At 47.8% G+C, this 26426-nt stretch overlaps 8 protein-coding genes and 2 non-coding genes across 10 annotated transcripts; 4 read left to right on the top strand and 6 right to left on the bottom strand.

The window, feature by feature from the left end:
• Nucleotides 1–1075: 1075 nt before the first annotated feature.
• Nucleotides 1076–2144, top strand: EDB82DRAFT_496097 (uncharacterized protein; the record flags this gene model as incomplete). Its single annotated transcript, XM_065608528.1, has 1 exon — nucleotides 1076–2144. A coding segment is annotated over exon 1 (610 nt), but the record flags the coding sequence as incomplete, so codon positions are not given.
• A 745-nt stretch (nucleotides 2145–2889) lies between these two features.
• EDB82DRAFT_496095 (uncharacterized protein) lies at nucleotides 2890–5007 on the bottom strand. The gene is made up of 5 exons (XM_025733635.2): nucleotides 4605–5007; nucleotides 4073–4468; nucleotides 3567–4022; nucleotides 3360–3516; nucleotides 2890–3311 (listed from the first exon to the last, which is right to left on the bottom strand). The coding sequence occupies exons 1-5, from the start codon at nucleotides 4620–4622 to the stop codon at nucleotides 3025–3027; spliced, it is 1314 nt and encodes a 437-aa protein (XP_025584521.1). The 5' UTR covers nucleotides 4623–5007; the 3' UTR covers nucleotides 2890–3024.
• A 537-nt stretch (nucleotides 5008–5544) lies between these two features.
• Nucleotides 5545–8231, top strand: EDB82DRAFT_140333 (uncharacterized protein). The gene is made up of 2 exons (XM_025733634.2): nucleotides 5545–6727; nucleotides 6807–8231. The coding sequence occupies exons 1-2, from the start codon at nucleotides 5697–5699 to the stop codon at nucleotides 7795–7797; spliced, it is 2022 nt and encodes a 673-aa protein (XP_025584520.1). The 5' UTR covers nucleotides 5545–5696; the 3' UTR covers nucleotides 7798–8231.
• Nucleotides 8232–8233: 2 nt separating this feature from the next.
• On the bottom strand, nucleotides 8234–9689 carry EDB82DRAFT_140256 (phospholipid methyltransferase-domain-containing protein). The gene is made up of 4 exons (XM_025733633.2): nucleotides 9420–9689; nucleotides 9315–9354; nucleotides 9242–9258; nucleotides 8234–9171 (listed from the first exon to the last, which is right to left on the bottom strand). The coding sequence occupies exons 1-4, from the start codon at nucleotides 9487–9489 to the stop codon at nucleotides 8666–8668; spliced, it is 633 nt and encodes a 210-aa protein (XP_025584519.1). The 5' UTR covers nucleotides 9490–9689; the 3' UTR covers nucleotides 8234–8665.
• Nucleotides 9690–10142: 453 nt separating this feature from the next.
• Nucleotides 10143–11765, bottom strand: EDB82DRAFT_523449 (RXT2-like protein; the record flags this gene model as incomplete). Its single annotated transcript, XM_025733631.2, has 4 exons — nucleotides 10143–11248; nucleotides 11295–11460; nucleotides 11508–11629; nucleotides 11693–11765. The coding sequence occupies 4 exons, from the start codon at nucleotides 11763–11765 to the stop codon at nucleotides 10143–10145; spliced, it is 1467 nt and encodes a 488-aa protein (XP_025584518.2).
• Nucleotides 11766–12413: 648 nt separating this feature from the next.
• EDB82DRAFT_t83 lies at nucleotides 12414–12503 on the bottom strand. Its single transcript has one exon. It is a non-coding gene; the product is annotated as a tRNA-Glu (tRNA).
• Nucleotides 12504–13130: 627 nt separating this feature from the next.
• EDB82DRAFT_474152 (general substrate transporter) lies at nucleotides 13131–15081 on the bottom strand (the record flags this gene model as incomplete). Its single annotated transcript, XM_025733630.1, has 8 exons — nucleotides 13131–13321; nucleotides 13373–13738; nucleotides 13802–13896; nucleotides 13993–14008; nucleotides 14077–14532; nucleotides 14586–14650; nucleotides 14705–14953; nucleotides 15035–15081. 8 exons carry the CDS (start codon nucleotides 15079–15081, stop codon nucleotides 13131–13133), a joined length of 1485 nt encoding a protein of 494 aa, XP_025584517.1.
• Nucleotides 15082–16853: 1772 nt separating this feature from the next.
• EDB82DRAFT_496086 (glycosyl hydrolases family 31-domain-containing protein) lies at nucleotides 16854–19725 on the bottom strand. The gene has a single exon (XM_025733629.2). The coding sequence runs from the start codon at nucleotides 19387–19389 to the stop codon at nucleotides 17047–17049; it is 2343 nt and encodes a 780-aa protein (XP_025584516.1). The 5' UTR covers nucleotides 19390–19725; the 3' UTR covers nucleotides 16854–17046.
• A 759-nt stretch (nucleotides 19726–20484) lies between these two features.
• Nucleotides 20485–23118, top strand: EDB82DRAFT_554340 (glycoside hydrolase superfamily; the record flags this gene model as incomplete). The annotated part of the gene is made up of 6 exons (XM_025733628.2): nucleotides 20485–20821; nucleotides 20874–21117; nucleotides 21176–21248; nucleotides 21302–21610; nucleotides 21659–22000; nucleotides 22050–23118. The coding sequence occupies 6 exons, from the start codon at nucleotides 20485–20487 to the stop codon at nucleotides 23055–23057; spliced, it is 2313 nt and encodes a 770-aa protein (XP_025584515.1). The 3' UTR covers nucleotides 23058–23118.
• An 83-nt stretch (nucleotides 23119–23201) lies between these two features.
• EDB82DRAFT_t161 lies at nucleotides 23202–23291 on the top strand. Its single transcript has one exon. It is a non-coding gene; the product is annotated as a tRNA-Glu (tRNA).
• The last annotated feature ends 3135 nt before the right edge of the window (nucleotides 23292–26426 follow it).

Below are 26426 nucleotides of genomic sequence, written 5' to 3'. Positions count from 1 at the left end.
GCCATCCGTACGCCATTTTCGGCGAAGGCGATACACCGACCCTACCAAGAAGGTTAGTGGCTTGAAAGATTAAATGCGAAAAGCTTGGCGGCTGTGCGAAATACCTTCTGTCCTCTTACGTGCGCTTTGTGCTCGGACACAGACCTTGAGAGACTCGAAGCATGGATGAAACAGTTCGACCTTATTCTCCGCCCTAGCGCAGGTGGCACAAATAACATCTTTGTTTCAAGAACCGCAATAACCTCAAGGGTCATGCAGTAAGCTACAGCATGATGTGTTTTTCCATTGTCGAAGACGACAAGCCATCTTTGCTAAGAAACACGGCTGTCCTTTTAAACATCTTTGTTTAGTGGCTTCCTGAAGACGAAGCCATGATCAACTTGAAACAAAGGATTCGAGAGGAGAAAAAAATACATCATAATGTACCGCATATGGCCGAGAAACTCAGCTGGTCAAGGCTTTCGGGTGTCGCAAATCCATTACAATCAATGAATGTCTTTGGTCGATCGTATCAAAGCTTTCCTTGTAACAGCAGCGCAACCGTGCAATGACTCGAATCTAAACTTGGGTCGTGGGGCCAGCAATTGCTAGAACTGTCTGGTGATCGACATTTCACTACATCCGTGAAAGAATGTAAAATAGCCTACAACCAACAGTTGGTTGTTTCGTGCTACACCAATGCAAACCGCATCGGGATGTCATGGCTCGCGACGCGGATACTATATTTACATTGATAACGTGGGCGATATAGATGGAATTATTTCTTCGCTTTTGTATTGTCGAAACCTATCTCACTGTATTCTCCCAGGGGTCCCTGAATTGCACCGCATTTTGAGCCTAGGAACGTGCCCAAAGGTCCGGAGGATGAAACAAATGATGGAAAGCTTCCAGAAGCAGTGGAGCAGCGGAGTCAAAGAGTGAGTCTCTCAGGGCTGAATGCAGGCTTTGACTTTCCCCCTCCACACCAAGGAGCACACACACCAACGCAGGGCCAACGCAGGGGTGTCTTTGGCCCATGGCTGCCACGAGGACTTTCGTTCCATGTCAGTATGTACACACATTTGCTTCTGCCGCAATTAACGTTGGTCTTCTTTCATCATGTTCCCCAGATGTGACGCTAGAAACCCGAAGCATTACCTCTCAGTACAAGGTACCTTGCTACCCACCAACCTGGACTTGGTCACGACGACTGAAATCGCTTCACACTAGGCTCCGGCGAGGTGGGGTCTGCTTTGAGAGCAATAGTGGTTGGTGATTCAAGGCTGGCAATTTAATCAAGACGAGAAGCTCCTGAATGATCATGTGGACGTGTGTTGTCGGGGCTGCTGTACTATGGTACTGTATGCAATCTCCTGCAGCCTCTCTAATTACTACTTTACTTGCTCCACGACTAAGTGGACTCGTCTGGTGGTCCGGGCTGAGATTGCCGTCGACGCGGTTTTAGGGATGGACACCTACCTGCGCGTTCCCGCATTTTCTTTTCCTATTCAAGTATTTGTGGTGCCAAACAGTTGTCTCAGCCTGTCACCGTTCTCTTGCGCTCAAGCTGACCGCACAATGAGAGCGTGCCTGAATAACAACGCAACCATGAGAAAGGTCTGGCCAGAATCGTCCCACACTTCCGAGCTGACTATCCTTGGGATTATGCGTTGGTTGGAAAGCGAGTTGCGCTGCCCTGTTCACAACGCTTCCAACAAGCGAGACGGGCATGTCGATCAAGAAGCTTCGGCCAGCTGTTCAGGAACGCGCCATGCCATCACCATGCCAGCTTTGATGCGGCAGTTAATTATCTTTCTCGTGCCGACAGCAGTCCAAGTCTACATATGTCCATACCGCCATGTCCGATCAATGCAACGTGAACGAGGACCCCGCCGTATCCCGGTAATCTTCAACAAGCAGATCTGTGTGCCTGAGTCGCCTCTAGACTACATTTCTCGTGTAGTCTAGTCGGGCAATTTCTAACGTAAGACAAGCGTAAATAGCCAACATGCGGTCAGGATCATGACAGGTTGTGCAGATCAAGCACAAGCAATTAAACATGGGAGCAAGTGCCCTTCCTTGACACTATTTCGATCGGAACTGTCAGGAAACAGGCTGTTTGTTTGTGTATTAGATCTACATACAAGAATTTCGCAAACTTTCCTTTTTCTTTTGCTTTTTCCTAGGTGACAACGGGAACTAAATCTTATTTAATACTCTGCTGTACTGCTTCATGGCACTTGGGGCAGGTCCTTTTGCTTTGTTGACCGCAAGATCTATACAGCAGACGAAATGCTGTAGATTGCACCTTATTGCTTGCAGTATGGAGATCAACACTTCGGTACTCCACGCATTCATGCATATGAGCTGCACACGTTGTACGGTAAAGAGGTACATATGGGGAGTGTGCAGCGAGACGCCCACACCGACACGGCCGCATCAGACCGTGTGTTGAGCGAAGGCGGTCTGGGTGATCTCGGGCTGAAGAGACCCGCGATTAGTACCATGGGAATACAATACCAAGCGAATGAACTGACTCGGGATCCTAACAATCATACACGGTAAGATGAGAGGCCTGAAATTGATGGAGTCCAAGTCTAGCCACATTATGCGTAGGGTTTTCTGGCGCCTAGCTCGTCAAAGTGATGTACTCGCAATGACACGCACTGCTCGAACTCTGCCGACAGTCATGATAGATAACTAATCAGACGTGTTAGGAGTTCAGAGTCAAATACAAACATGAATTCTACATAAAATTTCTTTTATAATTGATTATGCTTACCTCTAGCTTGAGTTGATTACATATAATTGTGGTGTTCAAATGGTGATCTGTCATGCCAAAACTTAACCTACACATGTCACCATCGGATCTTACATGGAGGCTCGTTGAGTAATCGTTAAACATTAATACTGACAGAAGGACGAAATGGTAAAGATATTTTGATAATAGCACTGTTAATGTCGTGCCTAAATGTTCTAACCAACAAAAGCCTGTGCCTAAATTCAACTATTCAAACTACCGATATTGACGCCTGCTTTCGATCGTCACCACCTAGGCTGTTCGCGCTCGTGTGAAGGTGTATCGAGTGCATGTGAATCTCCAAAAGGGTCATCGTCATCCTCTTCATCCTGTGGAGGCGGAGACACTGCTGCCGGCCGTGGGGGTTGGGGAGGTGGGTTTGAGTGAGGCTTTGACATTGGAGGAGGGCGAGGAGGAGCAGCATGAGCAGGAGAATGTGAAATGTTCAGCTCGGACAGATCTGGGGGTTGCGAAGTAGTTGGAGACTGGGCGGCTGCTTTGGCCATGGCCTCCTTGCCTTTGATCGTAGCCACTATGAAGAGTTAGCTGAAGCCTGACTAAAGAAAACATCGACACATACTTCGGTACAGATGGGCTTGCTCAGCAAGTTCGTCATCAGAGTCACTATCCGCGTCAATAGAGCAATCGAACTGTTCAAATGACATGAGAGCGTGGACAAGCTCGTCATTGGCGTGGAGTAACCCTCCTAACCACTGCTCTTCTTCGACATGATGAACCTGACAACCATGAGCTTAATACATTAGAAGCAACTTCGAGGATGACTTACATAACGCAAAACTTTTCGTCTCAGGAGCTTACAGGCTTCGAAACGTTCCACCGCAACTTGATTTTCCGAAATGCGCTCAACTTCGCGGTTAACGCTTTGAAGCGAATTCATCAAATTCGTGGCTGCAATAGAGGAGTCGGCAATGACAGACTTCATCTGATCCTTCTCAGCCTCGAGATTGAAAGGATTTCGCTTCCCCTTGGCCTTATCCTTATCTTTCTTTTTGTCCTTGGAACCGCCGAAGAAGGAACTGCCTCCGGATGAGGATTTGGAAGGTGCATGACCAAATCCTGAACCAGACAGAGGGGTTGAATTTGAAGGGCCCGAGGCGTTTCGTGCATCGCGGGCAGCCTTTGCCGCAGCTTCTTGTTCGTCATCGACAAATGGGTTTTCTTCTGTTTCTTTGAGGACCTTGGATCGCTCTTGAGTGACAGCTTGCTTCCTCTTGGGAAGTTCCTGAAAGAATGAGCATATAATCATAGGAGCTTTCAGCAGCTGTGACTCACCCTGTGAAGTCGTGAAAGACTGTCGAGTCCCGGTTTTCCGGCGTATTGCGACCATGAGCGAAAAAGCTCCCTGCATTTATTTCTCACGGCCACGTCAGATAAGTCAGAAGTGCCACAAACACGTAGACGCTCAAGCAGAGGCTCGTCAACAAAGGTGCGCTGGAACCTCTCGCCAGCATTCTGAATAAGACCATCGAGGAGAACTAGTGCACGGATCTGGCGATGGACGTTTCCATATTTGAGCTTCTTCCGAAGAGCGCGAGCTGCTTCGCTTGGGCCAGTGGCTTGCAAAGTGATGACTTCGACGAGCTCGGGGATACCACTGAAATCCTCCTCTTCATACGCCTCAGAGGTAAGATTCTCGACTGTGACAGTCACGGCCGAGAACGGTTTCTTCTATAGTAGTGTTAGCCAGTTGATATACGATTGTTCAATGCGGACCAGTGGCATATAAATAGCTCAAAGGAGTTGCCAACGAGTAACGTCGCAGCCGTAGAGTTTGGCACATGCATGTCGGATAGAGTGACCTTACCGTTGCGAACACACTCATGATGAACTATATTGACAAATTCCGTATGTAGTTTATGTTGCGTACGTTAAAGTCCTTGCGATATTGTTCCCTGATAATGCTAGGACGATGCTATCTCAAGCGCTACGATAGCTCTGGATAGCTCAAGTATCTGATGAATGATGGTAGACCAAGGAATGTGGGGTTAGCCAATAGTCAGACGACACAATGCGAAGCTTCGGTGACGCGACTAGAGACGATAGTTTCCCGAGCTGTTGACTGAAGGCAGAAGTGTTTGTAACAACAAAGAAACTATCAGGCAATGTAGGTAGGTAGGATGAGGAAAGGCAAATCAAGGTATGGTTAGTAGCTCCAATCGAGTAGTACCCAGGCAGTCAGGCGCATACCTACTCGCTACTGCCGTAACAGAAGGAGGGATAGTGGGGTTTAGTTACTTGGTCGCGGGCCGTGACGCGGGGCTCTTGCCAGCTTTGGTGGGTCGACTGTCGTCACTTCTAGCTTTCAGGGTCATCCGAAAAAGGGACATTACTATGTGAAGCTCTAATTAGAGTTGGACATGGCTCTCTGATAGGCCACAGAGAAGATGTTAGAAAAAAGATGATTTGTGACATGGAGGCTTTCCATGTCCTGAAACCGTTCATATTCCACTGGTAATGCTTGCCCAAATTGCATTTCAAAAGATCTCTGTAATGTTTCCACCCTTCACTTCAGTGATGTACCACCGTGCAGTAATGAGCTGAGCTTCAGTATTATCACTCAATCAATAGGCATTCACATAAGATACTGTTGGATCTGTACACGACAAGCTATATGAGATAGTTGAAAGCAAATTGATGATAGGTACCTAGGTAGGTAGGGAGCCTCAAATGCACCCACTTCAATAACATCGATCTGAGCCTACCCTAGACCCAGACATAGATAATTTTGGTCACCCCTCCCCCGCCCCCGCCATACCACCTCAGCAACGAATTTTGACTGTCAACGGCGTTATCGCAGCTCTGTGACTCACAAATATTTCGCAAACATCGACGCAAAATCTACTTACAGCCTACAGAAGTTCATCTAACCACTGGCTGCGACTACTAACTGCCTATAATGGCCTCCAAATCACCAATCCTCCCCGTGGAGGGCAAGCGCAACATCCTCATCACCTCTGCCCTTCCATACGTCAACAACATCCCACATTTGGGTAACATCATCGGCAGTGTTCTTTCTGCTGATGTGTTTTCTCGCTACTGTAAAGCCAGAGATTACAACACCATCTACATTTGTGGCTCTGACGAATATGGTACCGCTACCGAAACAAAGGCTCTCGAGGAAGGTCTTTCGCCCGCCGACCTTTGCGCCAAGTACCACGCCCTTCACAAGGGAGTCTACGACTGGTTCCGAATCGACTTTGACATTTTCGGCCGAACACCCACCCAGCAACAAACACAGATTGTGCAGCAGATCTTCAAGGAACTCTGGAAGAATGGCTACATTGAGGAGCGGGAGACTACCCAGCCCTTCTGTACACATGCCAACCACGGCAAGTTCCTCGCTGATCGTTTTGTCGAGGGAGAGTGTAGCATCTGCCACGATCTCGGCGCTCGTGGAGATCAATGTGATGCTTGTGGTGGACTCCTTGACCCTTTCGAGCCCGAGCGCGAACCCAGTGCTTCAGAGGACGACCACGTCGAGGCCAAGGCCACTGGTTTCCTGATCAACCCCCGCTGCAAGGTCGATGGCACCACCCCCGAGAAGCGAAAGACCAAGCACCTTTTCCTCCGACTCGATGCCGTCAAGGATCTTCTAGTTCCTTGGTTCCACAAGAGCAGCAAGGAAGGAGACTGGAGCACCAACTGTATCTCCATCACACAGTCATGGATCGATAAGGGTCTCCTCCCCCGTGGTATCACTCGAGATCTCAAGTGGGGTGTCCCAATCCCCCAGGATCTTGAAGGTTTGAGCAATGAAGAGTACGCCGAGAAGGTCTTTTACGTCTGGTTCGATGCCTGCATTGGCTATGTTTCCATTACCAAGAACTTGGTGGATGGTGATAACTTGGACGGTACAAACTGGGAGAAGTGGTGGAAGAACCCCGAGAATGTCAAGCTCTACCAGTTCATGGGCAAGGACAACGTTCCGTAAGTGAACCCGAATCTTGACGGTCCCCATTAGCCAAAGGCACCGTGTGCAGAGTGTTTACTAACGCAAGTCAATTAGATTCCACACTATCATCTTCCCTGCTTCTCAACTTGGAACAGGAGAGAACTGGACCAAGGTCCACAAGATGTCAACAACCGAGTATCTTAACTACGAGGGCGGAAAGTTCAGCAAGTCTCGCGGTGTTGGTGTGTTCGGTAACACTGCCAAGGAAACTGGCGTTGATCCTGATGTCTGGCGATACTACCTTCTGTCAAGACGACCTGAAACTGCCGATTCTGAATTCAAATGGCAGGAATTCATTGACTGCAATAACAACGATCTTCTCAAGAACCTTGGTAACTTGAACCAGAGAATTCTCAAGTTTACCCAGGCCAAGCTGGACGGTGTTGTACCAGACTACACCAAGTACACGGATGAGCGACTGGAAGAGCACAAGAAGGAAGTCAACGAGGCTCTCAAGACCTTCATCGCCCAGTTCAATGCCATCAAGCTTCGTGCTGGTCTTGCTTCCGTCATGCATATTTCCGCCCTTGGTAACAAGCTCTTGCAAGACAGCAAGCTGAACAACCAGCTTCTTGCCGATGAGCCTGACCGTTGTGCCGCTGTCATCGGTCTCGGTATCAACCACCTGCAACTTCTTGCCAGTATTGTATACCCCTACATGCCCTCGACTTCCGATGCCATTCTTGAGCAGATTGGTAGCCCCGGTCTTGTTTCTATCCCCGAAACATGGACTGGCGATCTCATCAAGCCCGGTCAAAAGATTGGCGAGCCCAAGCTTCTCTTTACACAGATTCCTGCATCCAAGCTTGACGAGTGGCGCGAGGCCTTCGGTGGCGAGGAGATTCGAAAGCAGAAGGCCCTTGAGGCTGAAAAGGCCGCGGCCAAAAAGGCTGCCAAGGATAAGAAGAAGGAAAAGAAGCTCGCTTTGCGCCAAGCTGAGAAGGCGGGCGAAGCTTCAAAAGAGCAGAAGCCTGCTGAAGAGAAGAAGCCCGTTGAGGCTACAGCTGTTGACCTTCTCCCTAACGATAAGCCCTCTGAGGCATAAATGATCGAAACTTGGGCAAGACTGGAGTCGATGTTGATGGTAAAAATGGGACCAGTTGGCTGATTTAGAACGGTGCATGAGGAGTGATGTAAAGTTAAAGAGTCCATTTGTTTTGTTATAGGACTATTGGAATGTAAAGTAGATTCTCAAATCAACTTATGAGGAATGAACAGAAAGGCTTAGTAGCTTTGAAAGATGAAATATCTTGTGTATTTCGGTTTGACTTTACTGTAGGCTTGTTCTTACTTTGTTTCTACTACTGTCTGATAGCAGAAATCTGGCAAGACATGTGTGAATGGACTACCACCCCCGAACCTCCAGTAAAGACGGTATGCGATGTTCTCAACTTTGTGTGCTCTGGAAACCAACTTCCTACTGAACTTATTACCACCCAAACATAGTATATCGTGACACTCAGAGCAAACAATAATCGCCCAGAGGTGTTTACCAGAAGACGGTGGTCAAGATGCAGTCTCGAGTAGGTGTCATGAAAGGAACATGATGCTTGTTCACATGTGTGATCTCATGATCGAATGCAATGTATTTTTGGTATTGGTGTAGAATGAAATGTATTGTCTTATGCCCGTCGACTGATTGGTGTCGGTAATAGCATGGTATAAATGTGTGTCTGTATCCGAAAAACTCCTTAAGCCTGTTGAGAGGCACCCGGCCTGTTGAAAGGCGTAGCTTTCCTGTGCCAGCCTGGTGCATATTGCACAATAGCATATTGTATCGTATTGTCATGTGTCCCATTTCCGTCCGCTGGCCTTTTTATGTATAGACGCGAATGGTGCACTGCCGTCATGACATCTGGTTACTCTTTTTGTCTTTTCACTTGCAAGAGTAACGACGGGTGTAGCTGGTAAGCTTAGTTTGACTTCTTACCCGCAGCACGCTCACGCTCACGCTTGGCGTAGATCCCAGAAGTAAAGGGGTCCTCGTATCTTAGGGCGAGCTTATAGACAATATCGACCCAGATGGTGAGCAGGACACCAGCAGGCTTGCCATACCACAGAGCGGTAGCGAGGAAACTGCATGTAGAGCCAGTGTACATGGGAGAGCCAGTCACGTTGAAGGGAAAGCCAGTCACCATCTCGTCCATAAGAATGCCAAAGTAGTCACCGAGGAATGTACCAGTAATGCCAAGTCGCCAGGTCGAAGTGACAACCAAGACGTTGCCGGCGACAAAGAGAGTAGCAGCAGCAGCCCGTATGTAGTCGTTGACAAGAGCGGGATGCGTAGGCTGTTCAGAGATGGCATTCTTGTAAATCAAGTCGCGAACCATACCCAGAGAAAAGATAGTGATGGCGAGGGCATAGCAAGCAGCTTTGGAGTTTCCACCAAAGAGCTTTGTCAGAAGCTTGTTGTGGTATTCTTTTTAGCAGGTCAGTGTTAGTCGATACTAGAGCACGATGCGCTTGTTAAATAGCGAGCTTATGCATACCTTGACGGGCGACGATACTTGGGAGAAATAAGTTAACAATGCCAGGTCGTCACATTGGGACTAAACAACTCACTTCCAGAAGAGCGGATTAAAGGCGATGGAGGCAGCTGAGACTAAGACGAGCAAACGAACCGAATTAGATTCACTGTTCAACAGAGGCAAAGTTAAGTCAACTCACTGTACAAACTCTGCTTGTCGTAGTTGACATAGTCGAGGAAGTCTTGTGGACCAAGAGCCATGATACCCATGATGACAGCTAATGAAGTGCGAGGCAACGAAGAGTAAAGTGAGGTAAAGTAAAAGTCGTGATCACTGACGTAACAAGTTCACGTGTAAGTCACAAAGAACAGCGATGATCAAAGAGTAGAGACAGTCAACTTTTGCTTGCTGTTATGACTGACAGTTTGCGGAGAAAATAAGAGAAAGAGAAAACTAGGAGAGCTGGAATAGGTAGGTAGGTAAGTTACGCTGTCTTGCATGTCCTACCTGTCCTGTCACATGCCCGGAAGTGACTGGAAAGCGAAAGATGAGAGGGCCTGTCCAGGGTCATGGGCAGCGTCATAATGGCCAAGCAGCGGGGCTGGGGTCGACCAGCATTCGCCCACTCGCATCTCCATAACATCCCTGCAACCAATGAACCAAATCAATCAATGTTCCTTCACGCACCCACCAAAGAGGAGCAAAGCTGAGTAAACTAATGAATGAATCAAGTGATCAGAATCACCAAAGAGAAAATGCTTCAACATTCATATCTATAGATGCAAAACCATGCGCTCTTCTCGCGGTTGGCATCAAGGCCTATCTCGCGTGTGTTCCAAACGCCATCCTTGAACGCCCAAACAATTAAACCCGACAAACCAGTCATTATCATCCCAATATATAACAGCGAGAGAACTCGGCGTTATTGCCGTCGATTTCTTGTCTTTTTGCCTGTTGTTTGGACGTCTTCCTCCTCTTCGTCCTGCCCTTTCTTCAGATCTTCTGCCAGGCCCCATTCCTCCTTGTCGTACCAGTCCTCACCATCCGACATGTCTCGGTTGAGCCCTGAATGAGCTTCTGCCTTGGACCAGTGGAGCACATCTTTGCGCAGCTGCTCAGCTTTGAGAAGTCCCAAGAACAACTTCTTTGCCCCTCGGCATACCTCTTCTTGTTTTTGCACATATAGAGCAAGAAGTCGTCGGATATCTTCTGCTTCCTGATCTGGCAAGCCAATGTCTCTGTCTGGTCTTGCCCCTGCAGGTGCAAGAAACAGAGGGTGAATAAAGTCATCCTCTCCTTCAGAAACCAGAGATGCGTCTGGTATTATTCGCTCGACTAGCTCGCTCTGTTGATGTACACCGCTAGTTGCCTGTTGTCCAGAGGTTTCGGCTCTGTCTGCTCGGATTTTATCTTGCTTCTGCTCATTCAAACCATCGTTGGCCACGTTTGTTGATTCAACCTGGATCACTTTCGCGGAATCGGACTGTTCAGCCGGGGCCTGCTCGCCGTTCGGAATATTCGAGTTTGTATCCGCGCTCTTTTCGACATCCATCTTCTCGGCCTCGCCAGCGTCTTCCAGATGGGAATCGTCCGGGTCGGCAGTTCCAGCGTCTGTCATGGTTATATCAGCATCCTCTGCTGTGTCTTTGTCCATGGTTTCTCCAACCAAAGTTGTGTCTAGAACAGCATCTCCTGCTATGACGCCGTTTTGAGTTACTCCAACATCGCCGTTAGTGATTGCAGGGAGCGCCGATACTGCCTGGGACAGGGCTAGTAGATGGCGCGCCATGTGATTATCTGTGTAAAGCTCGACATCCGCCGGCCGGACCATCATCTCGCATGGAGCCCAGGTGTAGTCGCCACATAACGCTGTCAGGAGGTGTCTGACCTTCCACAAGGAACGGTTTTCTTTGCGCATAATGTCGCAGCCTTGATCAACAAGCCGCGTGAGGGTCTTTGATGTAAAAGGCTTCGAGAGGGTTGGGTGTGTCGGCAAGGCGGTCGATGAAGTGAGGGGTGCAAGGATATCTGCTTCCGTTAGTCGTGAGATTGGCCTGCAGAGTGGTTCACATACTCTCAATTTGGATATTGGCATAAGGGTTCAACTCTGCGGCAGAGGCCTCAGCTTCCTGAACGCGCTCTTCATCCTCGTCGTCGCTGTCTATTTCGTATCCTTCCTCGTCGACTAAAAGAGGATTGCGATAAAGGATTGGGCGACAGACTCCTGCGTATTCGACATACTGACAATGTTAGACTTGAGCAGGAGGGGCTTGTCCATAGAACGAACCTCTTTGTACGAGCTTGGGCCGTTGTTGGGAACCAATTGTCCTTGCCGAGCGAACCGCGCCTTTTTCTTGAGCTTATTTCCACGGTTACTATAGCTTTCGATTTCGGAATCTGAGTCGGACTCTGTGGTTGGTAGGGTCAGCTTAGGATCCCCTGGGCGCGAAAAGCGCAAAGATGCTCGCGTACCGTATGATTTCCTTTTAAAAGCCTTTTTCATGCCCGCTATTGTCTCGGCGAAGAGAATTTGTTGCGACGCCATGGCGGGCAGTTATTGGATCCAAGAGCCGACTCGATGGATGAATGTCGAGAAGCGACGAGTGAGCGCCAGGCCGTCCAGGCGCGTTTGGAAGAATATGTTGAAGATAGAAGATTAATCGCAATGCCAGGAAATGGGGTAAGCCCCAATTCGAAAGAAAAGGCCGTGTTGACGTGGTATACTTGATCAAAAACAATTTTGATCGGGTGTTGGGACGAGGAGAAGCTGGAACAGGAAGCGAGGCTGCTGCCCGCCTTCCCGTAGCCCATGACCACATTTCCGTGCGCGGTCTCTCCTAATTGGCCAAAATCCGGATGATAAAATGACCGGTGCCGGATAGAGCACTCCACGACTGCGATAACAGATAGGATATCAGATTGTCTTTAAGGAATTAATGAAGTCTTGAATTGGTTCAATGTCAATTATAGTGGAAGAGAAAATAGAATAGTTTTCACATGTTTTATTGTAATCTTATAATAGAGTTAATATACTAACTAAATCAACAAAGTATGCAATTCAATGCCTCCTGCCTGTACTTTCTTATAACACAATAAACAATAGATAGCTAGCCAGCTAGCTATGTCGGTTGACCTGTCGCTATGGGTGATGGAGGACTAATTCAAGTTCGATCATCAAACGGCAAAAAGGAAACTCCGGTACAGGGAATCGAACCCTGGGCTCCGCGGTACTGATCTCTCAAGTTATGAGAGCGCGAAATGTTAGCCACTACACCATACCGGACTGGTTATAATTGCGATTGGTGATTATTGACCTGGAACTCACAATTTGGTACCATGACCCTAGAAACAAACATCGGGAGACGCCCACGATCAATTCCCCGAATCATCGCGTTGGTCGAGTTACTATATGTACATGCATACGTTGTCCGGCCAAAGGGGATCGTATATATATTGTTGATCTTTAGTATTGGCATCAACATGGCTGAGGCTCATAAACACGGCGGTTCCGTGGAAACCCTATTTAGTTTCATAACGGACGTTGTACAAGAAATAACAACGACGAAGGGCTCTCACATACTCGCTCGTATCGCACATGGAAAGAGAGGGTGAATTTGGTTTGATTTGAAATTGTATCCGTACAGCACAAATAGTTGCCATGGCTCAGTATCACGTCGAATGATCTTGCACTAATTACTCTCCAGATATCTTAGGTATCTAGCTTCCTCCTCTAGTCAGTGATGGCAGGTCAGGCACGAAAAGCGAACCTTTGTAGTAACTGTGGTTAACCTCTGTCTATCAATCCTCGCCTCAGTACGAAAGCCTATGTCCATAAAATGTTATATATGCTAGTGCTACGAAGTCGTGACTGTGAGTGACGTATTTAACTCCATATTAGGTACAAAAAAGACTATAGTTCCCGCTTAGACCTCTCCTCGTGCGAGTTAGTTACAGCAACGGTACCGCCATCTTTTTCGATATCAGCCGGGAGGTTTCCTAGTGCTCGGTCTCCAAACAAAAGGTCGATTTCCTCGAGAGACAGACCCTTTGTCTCTCGGAAAGCGAAGATGAGAGTTGGTAGAGTAACAACAATGTTGAACGCTGTTCACTATGAGCCAGACAACCCTGAATAGGTCACAGGGATTTACTTACCAACGAAGAGAAAGTAAAACTTCCAGCCTAGCTCTTTGAGTGCCAGGGGACTGACTTGGTTCCAGAAGGTAGAAACAAGCCAGTTACCAATACCGGTAGCGAAGGCACACCCTTTGCTTCTTATCTGGTAAGGCATTATCTCGGCCATGTAAGTCCAGCTGACGGGACCAAAAGACAACGAGAAGATAACCGTGACACAAAACAAGAAAGCAACGCCAGCGATACTGAGGCCATGGTGGGTGCCGTCGACGTTTTGGCTGTTGACAACGCTCTCCAGAACCAGAGCGATAGAAATGGCAACGATGCCATAAATCAGAGGTCGTTTTCGACCGATTCTATCTGAGATCAAGGTAATAAAGACCAAATCTGTACAGTGTTAGCAAAGTATTCTGGCGAGCGTTATGTTGTATGATAGGGCCTCTAGCTTACTTGCAACAGGGCCTGTGCAGTTGTAGATTCCTGCGACAAGTAGATTCGTTTTGCCAGTGATTCCAAGACTCTCATACATGATGGTTTGATAGTATCTTATTTTATGTTAGCAATGTTATGTTATATTCACCTGGAATGAAGTTTTGCATGACAAAGGTGAAGCTGAGAGATGGAGCGATGATACCACGTACCCAATTACATTGATTCCTAGAACTGATGTTAGCAACTTTCTTTATCATAGGACACGCAGTCCAAGCGATGCAACTATCACTTACCAGTGAACTGAGTGAATACTTGAACCAGAGTTCCGAGCATGAGTCTCTTCCGCCACTGTGGCACCTTGAACATAATCATCCAGCCCGGTGCAGTAGCCAACTTCTCGGCATCGATAGTCAGTTTAATTTCATTGAATTCTGACTTGATCCATTCCTCGTTTGAGCCGTCAAAGTGTAGCTTTCGGAGCGTTCTCATGCCATCATCCAACTGGTCAGTAGCAATAAGATGGCGAGGAGTTTCTGGGAGCCAGAGCATGCCCAAGCACAACAGAGCAGAAGGAAATGCCTGGAACGCAAGAGGGAAACGCCATTGGAAGGACGAAGTATCGGGCATGTGATGACTGCCGTAACCAACCCATGTAGATACAATGAAACCGACTCCGATCATTTGCTGGGCAAGTCCAACGATGAGACCTCGGTTCTTAGGGCTTGCGCATTCCGATTGATATACTGGGACTATAGTGCTCGTCAGTAACGTGAATTCATGAGGCTGTATACAATAGCCTTACCACTCATGGAGAGCAAGCCAACGGCGAAACCAGCAATGATTCGTCCAACCAACATCATGGCAAGACTACGCGATGTGTTAGTCAACGAGGTATGTCAACGTTAGTAGCTGAGTACATACTGGTAAGCAGAAGCTTGAAGGACTCCGCCGACCGTGCAGATAAAGGCACCAATGCCAATAGTCTTTCTTCGGCCGAACTTATCCATGATGACTCCACCAAACAACGCTCCAAATACAGCACCTCCGCTGAAAGTCGAGTTAATGGCACCTATGATGGAGGAAGTGGATGTAGTATCGAAGTAGTTCTGGAAGTGCTTCGAGGCAATGACATCAGTCATGACACCAGAGTCGTAACCAAAGAGAAAGGACCTGCACTCAAGAGATGACCATTATTATCCATACCAGAATGACTGGGAATTCCATCCGTGATAGTATAGGATTTGTACGCACCCTATGGCTGCAAAGCAAGCCAGGCCAATGTTATAGGCTTTCCCCATGATGATACCCGTAGACTATCCCGTATAGTTTAGTTATACAAGTAATTGGAATCTGTTGTATTGAGTGCTTCAAGTATTAGGGGCGATGGGATTAAGATACTTTAGGGTGGTTAACAGTGGCTCGGGAGTCTACTTATATGGCCGCCTCTCCCAAAGCAATAGTGAGTGTCATGATCAATATTCCCCAAGATGTTGGTCACTGTGATCCCGGTGGTCCCACATACCCAAGTCTACAGAGAGCGTCAAAGGGATGTCTCGATAGCGATCATGTTACTGAGCAATGGGGTGCAAACATAATTACGCAAGTGTAAACTTCCGTCATGTTCAGAAGTGATCAACGTGACCGGCAAGGCTTTGTTTACGGGGTTCTCCGTAGATTTTCGACCATAAAATGTCTCTATCGGCTAGTACTATGTAAGATGTAACACGGCACGCAAAGGCCGAGTCGTGATGGGTCTTGCATGGCTCCCCTGAGATGATTTTGGGTCGGCCCCGAGTGGCCGGAGAAATAGTATGTCGGCCACTCCTCTTCATTGCCGTTTATTGGTTCATTGTCCCAGAGAAAGCAAAACCAGCATGCCTCAGGGCCGAGCCAAGAAGCATTGCTGCAGACCTGTTTCTTGATGTAAAAGTTGAACCACGATGATGATCTGATCAGTCATTGGGCCATATCATATGCCGTCTGTCAGCCACATCTATGATAGACCCGGGCGAGACAGGACATCGGCGTATAGCCCCTTGTCCGAGTTCTTTGCAATCCGGCTAAATGCAGACTCACAGATGCATATTGAGTCTAGCAGTGAAGGTGCCTTTGATCCTTCTTGCTTTCACTTACAGCCGGACCAATCAGGTCTCTGGTCGGGGTTTGATAGACCGCACCCGGACATAGATGATCATGAGATATGTGGATATTCCATCCTTCCTTCCTCAGTCTCACATGCTGTCAATACCATACGATGATAGAAAATTCACCAAAGATTTATTCACGGACACCGAGCCCGTAGTTCTTGCAGATCAACGCTAGGTCATGCACAGGTAACAAGGGCATAAGACATACCAACCAACCTATACTGCGAACGTTTTGCATGAAATTATGCCATTGGCCAGGTGAAATAACCATTAACTTGTACTATAGATTAAAACTTCAGTGTTAATGAGAACTGTGCCATATTGTAGGAATTCCTACAAAGGAACGAAGAGTGAGATCTGCACTTGTCAATTGAACATATCCCCAGATGCATCATGGGAGCCGGGCTTGGATATTAGACGAATCAAGAGCTCTAACTAGGTAATCCAGCACCTTTTGATATGCTAAGTTAACACCGAACCTGCTATGTATGAATCTACAGCAAGCTTTAGGCCCTTCCAATACCCCCATCCCACTCTCTCAGTCCACGATAGTACTCGGCCAATCATGTAGCATTGGACCGCCTGGATTTTCCTCTTTGGGAAACCCCCAATGCCCTCGATTTCGCTTTGGCAGTGGAGCCTCAGTGGGGGTGAGTTTTACGGATGGCTGTGAAGAGTACTCTTTGAACTGCTGCAGCTATGTCGGAACTTTAGACTAAGTAGAGTGACATGAAGAATGAGATCTATGTTGGTACTGACCACCATTTTTTACATGTTCCAGCTCTGGGATGTAAAGTTTCGGGTATAGTAGTTACACCAACAAAGCTTCTTGCATGTTCTCGTTTGGCCAATGACCAGAATATCGGGTTAATAGATGCCGAGTTTAATGGCTGATATCACCGAGACTGACCGGCTGGTTCTTTGTGTTTATCAGTATTGTGTTTATTAGTATTGTGTTTATCAGTATTGTGTTTATCAATATTGTGTTTATATCAGTTGATCTAAAGAAGTCAACGAGTAGACACAAAGTACAGTTCAGTCATCAAAGCCTATATATTCCTGCTCATGGATGGTAACGCCATGTATACACAAATAAGCTTCACAAGCTCAGCTCTATTATAATGACTCAATCGAAACAGGAGCATCCCCCTCCAAGTCACGACCCTTCTCCGTAACCTTGTAGTCGCCATTGAGCTTTTCGGTACCCTGAAGCTTACCATCATCACCAACAACAAGCTCGGCAACAGTGTTACCATCGCCGTCCACTACCAAAGTCTTCGAACCAGATGAAGTTTGGTACAGAGCAACCTCGACATTGCTGGCAAAGTCATACGCAGCACCAACCTCCTTACGGCTGCCAAGGACAAGAACAGTGTTCTCGCGGACATACAAAGGCAAGGTGCCAAATGCATGTTTCTCTTTGAACCAACCGGGACCAGACTTGACCTCGTTAGTGAAGTAGGATGTCCACTTACCCTTAGGTAGGTAAAACTCCACTTCGCCAGACTCTTCATAGATGGGGGCTGCCAGGAGTTGAGATCCAACCATGAACTGGCGGTCAAGGAACCACGAGGTGGGATCATCGGGGAACTCAAGGGCGACAGCTCGAAGAGACATGGGAATTCCACCTTCGATAGACTCAATCGCTTGGGAGAAGATGTACGGCATCAGACGAGTCTTGAGCGCGGTCCACTTTGCGAGGGTCTTTGAGCACCCTTCCTCCGTAGTATCATCGTCATCGACAGTCCAGGGTACACGATAAGAGTTGCTTCCATGAAGTCGACTGTGGCTACACAAGAGACCCATGGCAACCCACCTCTTGTAGATCCACGGCGGGGGCTTACCCTCGAAGCCACCAATATCGCAACTCCAGAAGGTGAATCCACTGAGACCCATGGACAAACCACCGCGGACAGATTCAGCGAGGGCCTCAGGGGTAGATTCACAATCACCACCCCATACGAGAGGGAATCGCTGTGTTCCAGCACAGGCAGCACGGGCGTAGAGGACGGCTTCACTATCACCATATCGCTTCTGAAGAGCTTCGTAGACAAGCTTGTTATACGCAAATGCATAGTAGTTGTGCATCTTGTGGGGATCAACCGTCGAATCATGCCATTGGACATCAAGAGTGGGAATGCGCTCGCCAAAGTCGGTTTTAAGGGCATCGACACCCTTATCAAAGAGGTCATTGAGGCACTCAACATACCAGGCACAAGCTTCGGGGTTTGTGACGTCCAAAAGGCCCATACCAGCCTGCCACAGATCCCACTGCCAAATATCGCCATTCTTACGCTTGAGAAGGTAGCCTTTCTCGGCGGCATGCTTGAAGGCAACACCAGCTTGGCCAATATAGGGGTTAATCCAGACGCAGACCTTCTTGCAGAGCCCCTTTTCTTTGAGACGCGAGATCTGACCCTTGGGGTCAGGGAAGCGCTCAGAGTCAAAGATGAAGTCTGTCCACCTGAACGCTCTCATCCAGAAGCAGTCGTAGTGAAACACGTCAACTGGCGAGCCGCGAGCCTTCATACCCTCAAGGAAAGAGTTAACAGTGGCTTCATCATAGTTTGTGGTGAAGCTAGTGGTCAACCAAAGACCAAAACTCCAGCTGGGGACTTTGTTGGCCTTTCCGGTGAGGACCGTGTACTTTTTGAGCACATCTTTGGGTCCATCGCCGTAAATGATGTACATCTTGAGACGCTGTCCTTCGATAGTGGTTTGCACACGACAGCATCGCTCGCTGCCAATCTCGAGATCGACCTTGCCAGGATAATCGATAAATACTCCATATCCACGATTGCTCATCCAGAAAGATACGTTCTTGTAGGCCTGATCACTTGACGTGCCACCATCTGCGTTCCAGAGAATGACGTTTTGGCCGACCTTGTTCCAGGCACCGAATCGCTCGCCCAGACCATGGACAGACTCGCCGACGGACAGAGTTGTCTGCATGAACATGTAGTGCTTGAAGTCTCTCATGTCCCCGGTCTGGATTTGTGAGGTAGGAGCAGGAGAGTAGGCAAAACCGGTGCTGCGGTTGCCGAGATTTGTGAGATATTTCTTGCCATCAGAGCTATGGAACTTGATGTCAAAGTTGTGTTGGTCAGGATGAATAGTGGCAGACAAAGAGCCAGACTGAAGGGTGGTTCCCTTGTCACTCTGTATGATCTTCCCTTCGATCTTTGGCTGGCCATCCGGGAAGAGATCAAAGTTAGGACCTATTCGTTGGGCACCGGCCCAATGTGTGCTCTCAATCGATATGATGCCGTCCGCCTCGGCTTTGATATCGATAGTAAGAGTGGGTTGGTTGAGGCCATCGCCACGAGTGCGGATATGCTTTGTCGGGCACAGCAAGCTCAATGCCTGTTGGTCTTGGGTGGGGGTGATTTCGTAGACATCTTCGGCGTATTCTGTGCGAAAGTTTTCGGCGGGCAGCCACATACCATCGCGAAGATGCATCTTTGGTGTTTAGGAGATCAAATTTTAGTCTCAGTCAGTGTATAATGAAATGTAAGAGGTAGAGAGCTTGCTCCAAGGAAGAAGTAGTTGTTTGGATGAGAGATTCTAACTCTCCATCATCCTACAAAGATAATTCATCCGGCACAGCATCATCCTTTGGTTATGGGGACCATCTCATGTTTTCCCCTCTTGACCCCACCATCTTGTCATGGCATTGACGTTGACAGGTGAAGATACAAGTGTTAATGATACTCTATCGAGCATGAATGGAAAGAAAGAATCAAGGATCCCCTGCGAGATGATCGACTGGTGGATAAATTAGCGGGCACTAGAAACACCCCCGGCTAAATACAGAGAGTGAACATGCGGGGTTTACAAGGGGGAGCCACTGTAAGTTGGCGAGTTGGTGCCCGGCTTGACTGAGCTAACGGCTGCTGGGCCGTTGAACCTTGAGCTTCGGGCTCGGTTTAACTTGTACCGATATTCAACTTCCTCAGTTTCAATGTCGTAAAATGACCTGCATACATAACTTCTTTACCCTGACCAATTCTTTTCAAGCTAGCCCTTTCTCTCTATGTCATACGTTTCTTGACACATAGTTGCTCTGCGTCTTTACTAGGATCTTCGGCTCGTCTTTCCATCTGGCCTTGAGATCATATACCGGTCCAATGGTTGACTACACACCCTTTGTTACTCTGCTCTGTTCTCCCCTGTTCTCATGACAACTTAAAAACAAATCCACGAATCTCAATGCTTTGCCCATCTCCTTCTTCTGGTCTTCTGCCCCGCATTCTCCAGGGTTTGCAAAGCCCATCATGTCATGATCTGCTCTGTGCTTCGGCCGTAACATCCCCAAAGACGACTCATTACATGAACTAACACGAATTGAACCCGAAATCAAACTCGCATGCATTGAGGGCGAACAGGATCGTAGACCTGTGCCTTGCGGTACGAGAAGAGGGGACCATCGTCCAGGCTACACGGTTAATTGTAAAGAGCCAAGGTTCTTCTAGTTCTACATAAAACCATGTGGAGCCCACCTTATTACAATCCATAGCTCCTAGGTAGCTTCTTTCTCATCTTCAAGTCTCCAGAATGAAGCTCTCTAGCTATGTTTGTGTGGCTGTCCTGGCCACGGCCGGGCAAGCTGCCAAGGATAAGCCAGTCTACAAAGACTCCAAAGCCTCTGTCGACGACAGAGTCTCGGATCTCCTTGAGCGTATGACTATCGAGGACAAGACGGCACAGTTAATCCAGGGTGACATGACCAACTATCTCAATCTTACTACCGAGGCTGTTAACAAGACTGGTCTGGAGTGGAATTTCAAGTACCGTGCCAATTCCATCTGGACTGGCTTGTACGCCAACATGACCACTATCAAGAAGGCTGCCAAGTTGGGACAAGATTATCTCATGAAGGAAACCGAGCTAGGTAAGCTAAGCTACTTGTTTGATTTCCTGTTGTGCGATCTAACGGAATAAAGGAATCCCTGCCTTTATCCAAAGCGAAGGTCTTCACGGAGTCTTAATCCTTAATGGAACAATCTTCAACTCTCCCATCGGCATGGGATGCTCTTTTAATCCGGAACTCATCGAAAAGATGGCTGACATCATCGCAACCGAATCTCGTGCTCTTGGTATCAATCAGCTGTTCTCTCCTCAAGTCGATCTCGCTCGAGAACTGCGATTCGGACGAGTTGAGGAGTGTTTCAGTGAAGATGCTTATCTGTACGTTCTGTCCTGGTTGCGTGTTTCTAGGCAATGAAATATACTAATACTCATGTAGCGCCGGAGAAATGGGTTACAGATACGTCAAGGGTCTTCAGGCTGGAGGAGTATCAGCTATGGTTAAGCACTATGTAAGCCATATCTATTGCCATTCCATCATCAACCTTGAAAGCTAACAGTGTAGGCTGCGTTTGCTACACCCGAACAAGGTATAAACACTGCACCTGTGCATGGTGGTGAGCGACAGCTGCGGTCTCTCTACCTCCCACCCTTCAAGAGAGCCATCATCGATGGCGGGGCAACTTCCATCATGTCCTCCTACAACTCATACGATGGTGTCCCAGTTGTCTCGGATTCCCACCTCCTGACAGATATCCTTCGAGACGAATGGGATTACAAGTACTATGTCATCTCCGATGCCGGTGGAACTGCTCGCCTTGCCCAAGCATTCCACGTCTGCCCCCTTGAGGACGATGAGTGCATCACTCTTGAGGTGAGTTTCTTTCCGCAACGTGATAAGCCCTCTGCTAACTAGCCATAGGCTCTTCCTGCTGGTAACGATGCCGAGATGGGTGGTGGCTACTGGAGCTTCGAGATCATCCCTGAGCTTGTCAAGGCTGGCAAGCTGGATGAGAAGATCGTCGATACAGCTGTGTCCCGAGTTCTTCGTTCCAAGTTCGAGATGGGTCTTTTCGAGAAGCCCTTTACTGGTGTTGCCGACGACAAAATCTGGGATTATGTCAACACCAAGGCTCACAAGAAGGTAGCTCGACAGCTTGATGCTGAGAGTATCGTTCTCCTTGAGAACCACGAGAACGTTCTTCCATTGAAGAAGGATGCCAATGTTGCCGTTATCGGCCCTATGGCCCACGGCTACGTCAACGTAAATAACAATTTTGCCACCTTGGAGAACATCCGCTGACATTGAATAGTACGGTGACTATGTCATTCATACTGCCATGACTAGAGGTGTCACCCCCTATGATGGCATCAAGACTGCTAGTAAAGGCAAAGTCACTTTCACCCAAGGCTGCGAGCGGTGGTCCGCAGACGAGTCTGGCTTCGAAGATGCCATCGCTGCTGCTGAATCTGCTGATGTTGCTGTCGTTGTTGTCGGAACCTGGACTCGCGACCAGAATGAACTCTGGGGAGGCCTCAATGCCACCACCGGTGAGCATATCGATGCTAGCAACTTGAACCTCATCGGTGCCATGCCTAAGCTTGTCAAGGCAATTATCGACACTGGAAAGCCCACCATCGTTGTTTACAGCTCCGGAAAGCCCATAACTGAGCCATGGATCTCTAAGGAGGCTGCTGCCCTTGTTCAGCAATTCTACCAATCCCAGGAGGGAGGTCATGCCCTCGCTGATATTCTCTACGGTAATGTCAATCCCTCCGGCAAGCTTTCTGTTAGCTTCCCCTACGATGTCGGCACTACACCCATCTACTACGATTACCTCAACTCTGCGCGTGCCTATCCCAATCCAGGTAAGATTCACGAGAACGGCACCCTCGAGTTCGGTAACAACTACATCCTCGAAAACCCCGAAGCTCTCTACACGTTCGGCTACGGTCTTTCATACAGCAAGTTCGACTTCTCCAAGATATCTGTTTCCAAGAAGAACGTAACATCATCCGACACAGTCACGGTTTCTGTCAACGTCAGCAACAAGTCCAAGCGCGATGGCTCTGAGGTTGTTCAGCTGTACGTCAAAGACATGCTCGCCTCCGTCGACGTTCCTCGGTACCAGCTCAAGGGCTTTAAGAAGGTCGCCGTCAAAGCTGGTAAGACTGAAACTGTCAAGATCGACCTCAAGGTTGAGGAATGGGGTCTGTGGAACCGCAAGATGAAGTATGTTGTTGAGCCTGGAGACTTTACTATCTTTGTAGGCAACTCTAGCGAGAACTTCATGGGTAATGTGACGGTCACTGTCTCCTAGTTGATGAGACTAAGGGAAGAGATGTCACGATAATCAAAGTAAACTTGTTAAGATTCCAGGCTTGTTTAGAGGTGGTGATGGTGAATGTCGTTCCCGACACCCTGGGCTTTGTGATATTCAATTGAAGCCTAAAACTATAACCAGTCCGGTATGGTGTAGTGGCTAACATTTCGCGCTCTCATAACCTGAGAGATCAGTACCGCGGAGCCCAGGGTTCGATTCCCTGTACCGGAGTTTCCTTTTGCATCATCTTTTGACGTCACAAAGACTACTTGATCTCTTTTTCCTCAGGCTGACGAAGCATGATTGAGTAAACAAGCTCACAAATTCCAAGCCCAGTCCCTTTTTGTTACCATATATCCTCATACCTATGCACTTAGTGTGTATGCCAGAATGACTGTTTCCAGGTTAGAGCGTAATACAGTTCAGCACCAGGTTCACCCGAGTCATCAAATCAATGAACACAAAATGGCTGATTACTGATCCTCAATTAGTAATGAGTTTGCTTAAGAGCTCATCTTCACTAATCAGTAACAACAATATAGGATATCTAGAACCTAAATGGCACTACAGCATGAGGTGGAAATACGAATGAGGAGAATGCACTCATTACGTGTTAGATGAGTTGCCTATGTCTCAGATACAAATGGCATACTCATTAGCAGCTAAGAAAATGAATATGATTTGTACGCTTTCCTTCTTCTGACTGTTTTCTTTTTCATTCCTTTGTTCTTATAGCTCAATGCAACATGGCGAGCAGGGACTCTCTTTCTGGCGAATGCTGAACAACTCACCAGTTTTGTTTCGGCGGACATGCCCGGACTGAGGCCCGGGGTAACATCAACATGAAGTGTCTCTGTATTCACTTTAACAAACAATCACACCGCTTTATAAGACGCTGAGTTGGGTCAAGCATTAGTGATCAACAAGCATATTCCCGATGGAAGTATTTGTTTCAAGAGTCGTAGATCGACCAATCGAGTTGAAGGGAGTAAAGCCGACCAGTAAGCATCGCATGCGGCACAAGACAACTAGACCCTGCACGACATAGATAGCTAGGGGCAGCCATGTTTATAGGGCCCATTACTAGGAGAATCTCTACGTTCTAGACTTCCATCTGCCGCTTTCGTCAGCCTTGAGGCCCCTTGGGCATCAGTAGGCGAGGAGGAGCTGTGTCATATATCACAATTACTATCCGCAGGTAGATCTGGAACTATGTATATATTGCGTGGTCAACTGTGGCCCACCCAGGGTATATGAAAGTGCCATGACTTTTATCTACAATGCCCTCATTTTGATATAGACAATTGCAGGGAGTGCTTTGCGAGCCGAGGAGATTAACTTTATACCTGATAACCTTGAGCTAAATTGTGTAAGTGATGTTGAACCAATTGACAGAGGCAATTAGCGCTCCGACGTTTGAGCGTCTATCAGAACTCAGCATAAGGTGCCTAGCCTAACATATTGCAACGATACACTTTTCACAATCTTAAAAATAGTATGATAACCTGATTATCACTGATATATCGCGTATAGGCACGGTGCAGTGTCCTTACCTGAGTGAAATGCAAATCTATCTGGCCGATTTTGTAAAGCTTGGGCAATAATACCTTACATATCTTCGCACTGTCTTGGCGTCGAGCAGGGTACTTTTACGACGTTGTATTTGAGGAAAAACCAGACTTCATGTTTCTGAACGTATGGGGCATGGTTCCTTTGGATCCGATGCAAGTGAAGTAATTTGTCACACTTTAGCAAGTCTGAATACCAGTCCATTCTTCATCTTGTTATCGTACGTGTACACATAAATAAATACCGATGGGCATGCGATGACTGATTCTAATTCACATGTAAACAAAACGAGACCCGTTTTGACACTACAATCGAATGCCGTCGGATCTCCGGGCTGCTTCGGAACACCTCCGGATGAATCAAAGTGTGAATATTGTGCTTGGCGCCGTTTTCTCATATGGGTATCCAGCCAGGAAGTGGCCTAAAAACTGACAGTCCCACGCTTGTTGATTTATGTAATTTATGATGTATAATCGACAGAAATTTCGGGTATTCAAGTGGCAATACTGTAATTCAAGGCCGGGTTATTGGGGAATAGCCATCGCTGTGATCCACAGGCAAAAGAGAATTTTCTGCTCTACTGGCAACTTGGAGGGATGTTACGATGGACACTTGGTAAGATCTCCTTTCAATGGAGAGTGCATTTCTTGCAATACAACACCTCCGAGGAACAGGGAATAATAGTTGGGTAGTCATTATCTGCAAATTTGTCTTTGTCCACCAAAACACCACCAAAGCATCACTGCCCATAAAACCAGGATAGTAACAGCTATTGAGCGGTTGTTGTTCGCCACCTGTGGCTGATGCATCAGGATCTGCACCTTGAGAGGGCATGATCGTCATGACCACAAAAGTCGTTCGTTTCAAAACGATGATTTGCCAAGAATATCTATTCCTTGTCTCTAAAGCCGGAGAGAAAGCACCGGGCTCGAATGATGTCACAGCCATGTGGCGCACCCACAGTGTGAAGACTTGCTTCGGAACGAATGTATACACTGAGTACGTACATATTTTACCGAGCCTCATTCATCATGCCTAGGTATGAGCTTTGCATATTATGTATGCCATGCTCCGCCATGTTTCTTTCTATGCGGTACACTTGTATGTATATGTCCAACTTGGTTACCATCGCATCTGCACACAGCACAACACCGGAACAATACGTATAGTGCACCTCGAGACACTTGCTCCATTGTCAGTGTAACAGAATGGTGTCGACAGCGAGATCAACAAGTGGCTCAGGGACTTTGCCTCTCTCACCTCATGACACCCACGACGCCTTGGCCCGTCCACCAGAGACGGACAGGGATCGACTAGGTGCCCTGGACCTAGCCCCATGGAGGACAAAATAATCCCCGCTCCCCAGTCCTAGCCTGTGCGGTCGACAAAAGTAAAGAGCTAGCCAATACGGGTCAGAAGCAGCAAGGTGATCATAAATTTCCTTCACTGCACTTCCCTACTTAGAGATCGTACGCGGATTGTTGTTCTACCCACCTCCTAGCATCAAGATGAGAGGGGTTCAAACGTATCTTGGGGCCAGATTCTTCAAGCTAACAAGTCACTTGTGAACTTGCTGGTTGGCTATCCTAGAAAGCTCAAAGGGACTCTGCAAGCCAAGTGGGGGACTAGGCATCATGATCGCCGATTCATAACGTTGTCAAGCGGTCTGGCCTATCGGTAATTCCAGTCTTCGAGATTGGCACCAGGAGGGACAGTATCGCAATTCAAAAAAGACCGTTGCTCCTGTTTCAAGCCACGAGCTGGTGCGCGTACTATCGAGTGGTGCAGTTGTCAGCA

The sequence above is a fragment of the Fusarium venenatum genome (genome assembly GCF_020744135.1).
Source record: "Fusarium venenatum strain MPI-CAGE-CH-0201 chromosome Unknown EDB82scaffold_2, whole genome shotgun sequence".
NCBI classification, from domain to species: domain Eukaryota; kingdom Fungi; phylum Ascomycota; class Sordariomycetes; order Hypocreales; family Nectriaceae; genus Fusarium; species Fusarium venenatum.
The sequence above is the reverse complement of the archived record's forward strand: the minus strand, read 5'-3'. Positions and strand labels throughout refer to the sequence as shown.

What these genes read in the sequence shown, in the direction of transcription:
- EDB82DRAFT_496095 (XM_025733635.2), bottom strand. An exon ending in GACGAAAAGTTTTGCGTTAT is followed by an intron (nt 3,517 to 3,566) that starts GTAAGTCATCCT and finishes CATGGTTGTCAG; the next exon opens with GTTCATCATGTCGAAGAAGA. An exon ending in GCAAGCCCATCTGTACCGAA is followed by an intron (nt 3,312 to 3,359) that starts GTATGTGTCGAT and finishes AACTCTTCATAG; the next exon opens with TGGCTACGATCAAAGGCAAG.
- EDB82DRAFT_140333 (XM_025733634.2), top strand. Translation starts at nt 5,697, where the DNA reads ATGGCCTCCAAATCACCAATCCTCCCCGTGGAGGGCAAGCGCAACATC. An exon ending in ATGGGCAAGGACAACGTTCC is followed by an intron (nt 6,728 to 6,806) that starts GTAAGTGAACCC and finishes CAAGTCAATTAG; the next exon opens with ATTCCACACTATCATCTTCC.
- EDB82DRAFT_140256 (XM_025733633.2), bottom strand. Translation starts at nt 9,489, where the DNA reads ATGGGTATCATGGCTCTTGGTCCACAAGACTTCCTCGACTATGTCAAC. An exon ending in CGACAAGCAGAGTTTGTACA is followed by an intron (nt 9,355 to 9,419) that starts GTGAGTTGACTT and finishes TGCTCGTCTTAG; the next exon opens with TCTCAGCTGCCTCCATCGCC.
- EDB82DRAFT_496086 (XM_025733629.2), bottom strand. Translation starts at nt 19,389, where the DNA reads ATGCATCTTCGCGATGGTATGTGGCTGCCCGCCGAAAACTTTCGCACA.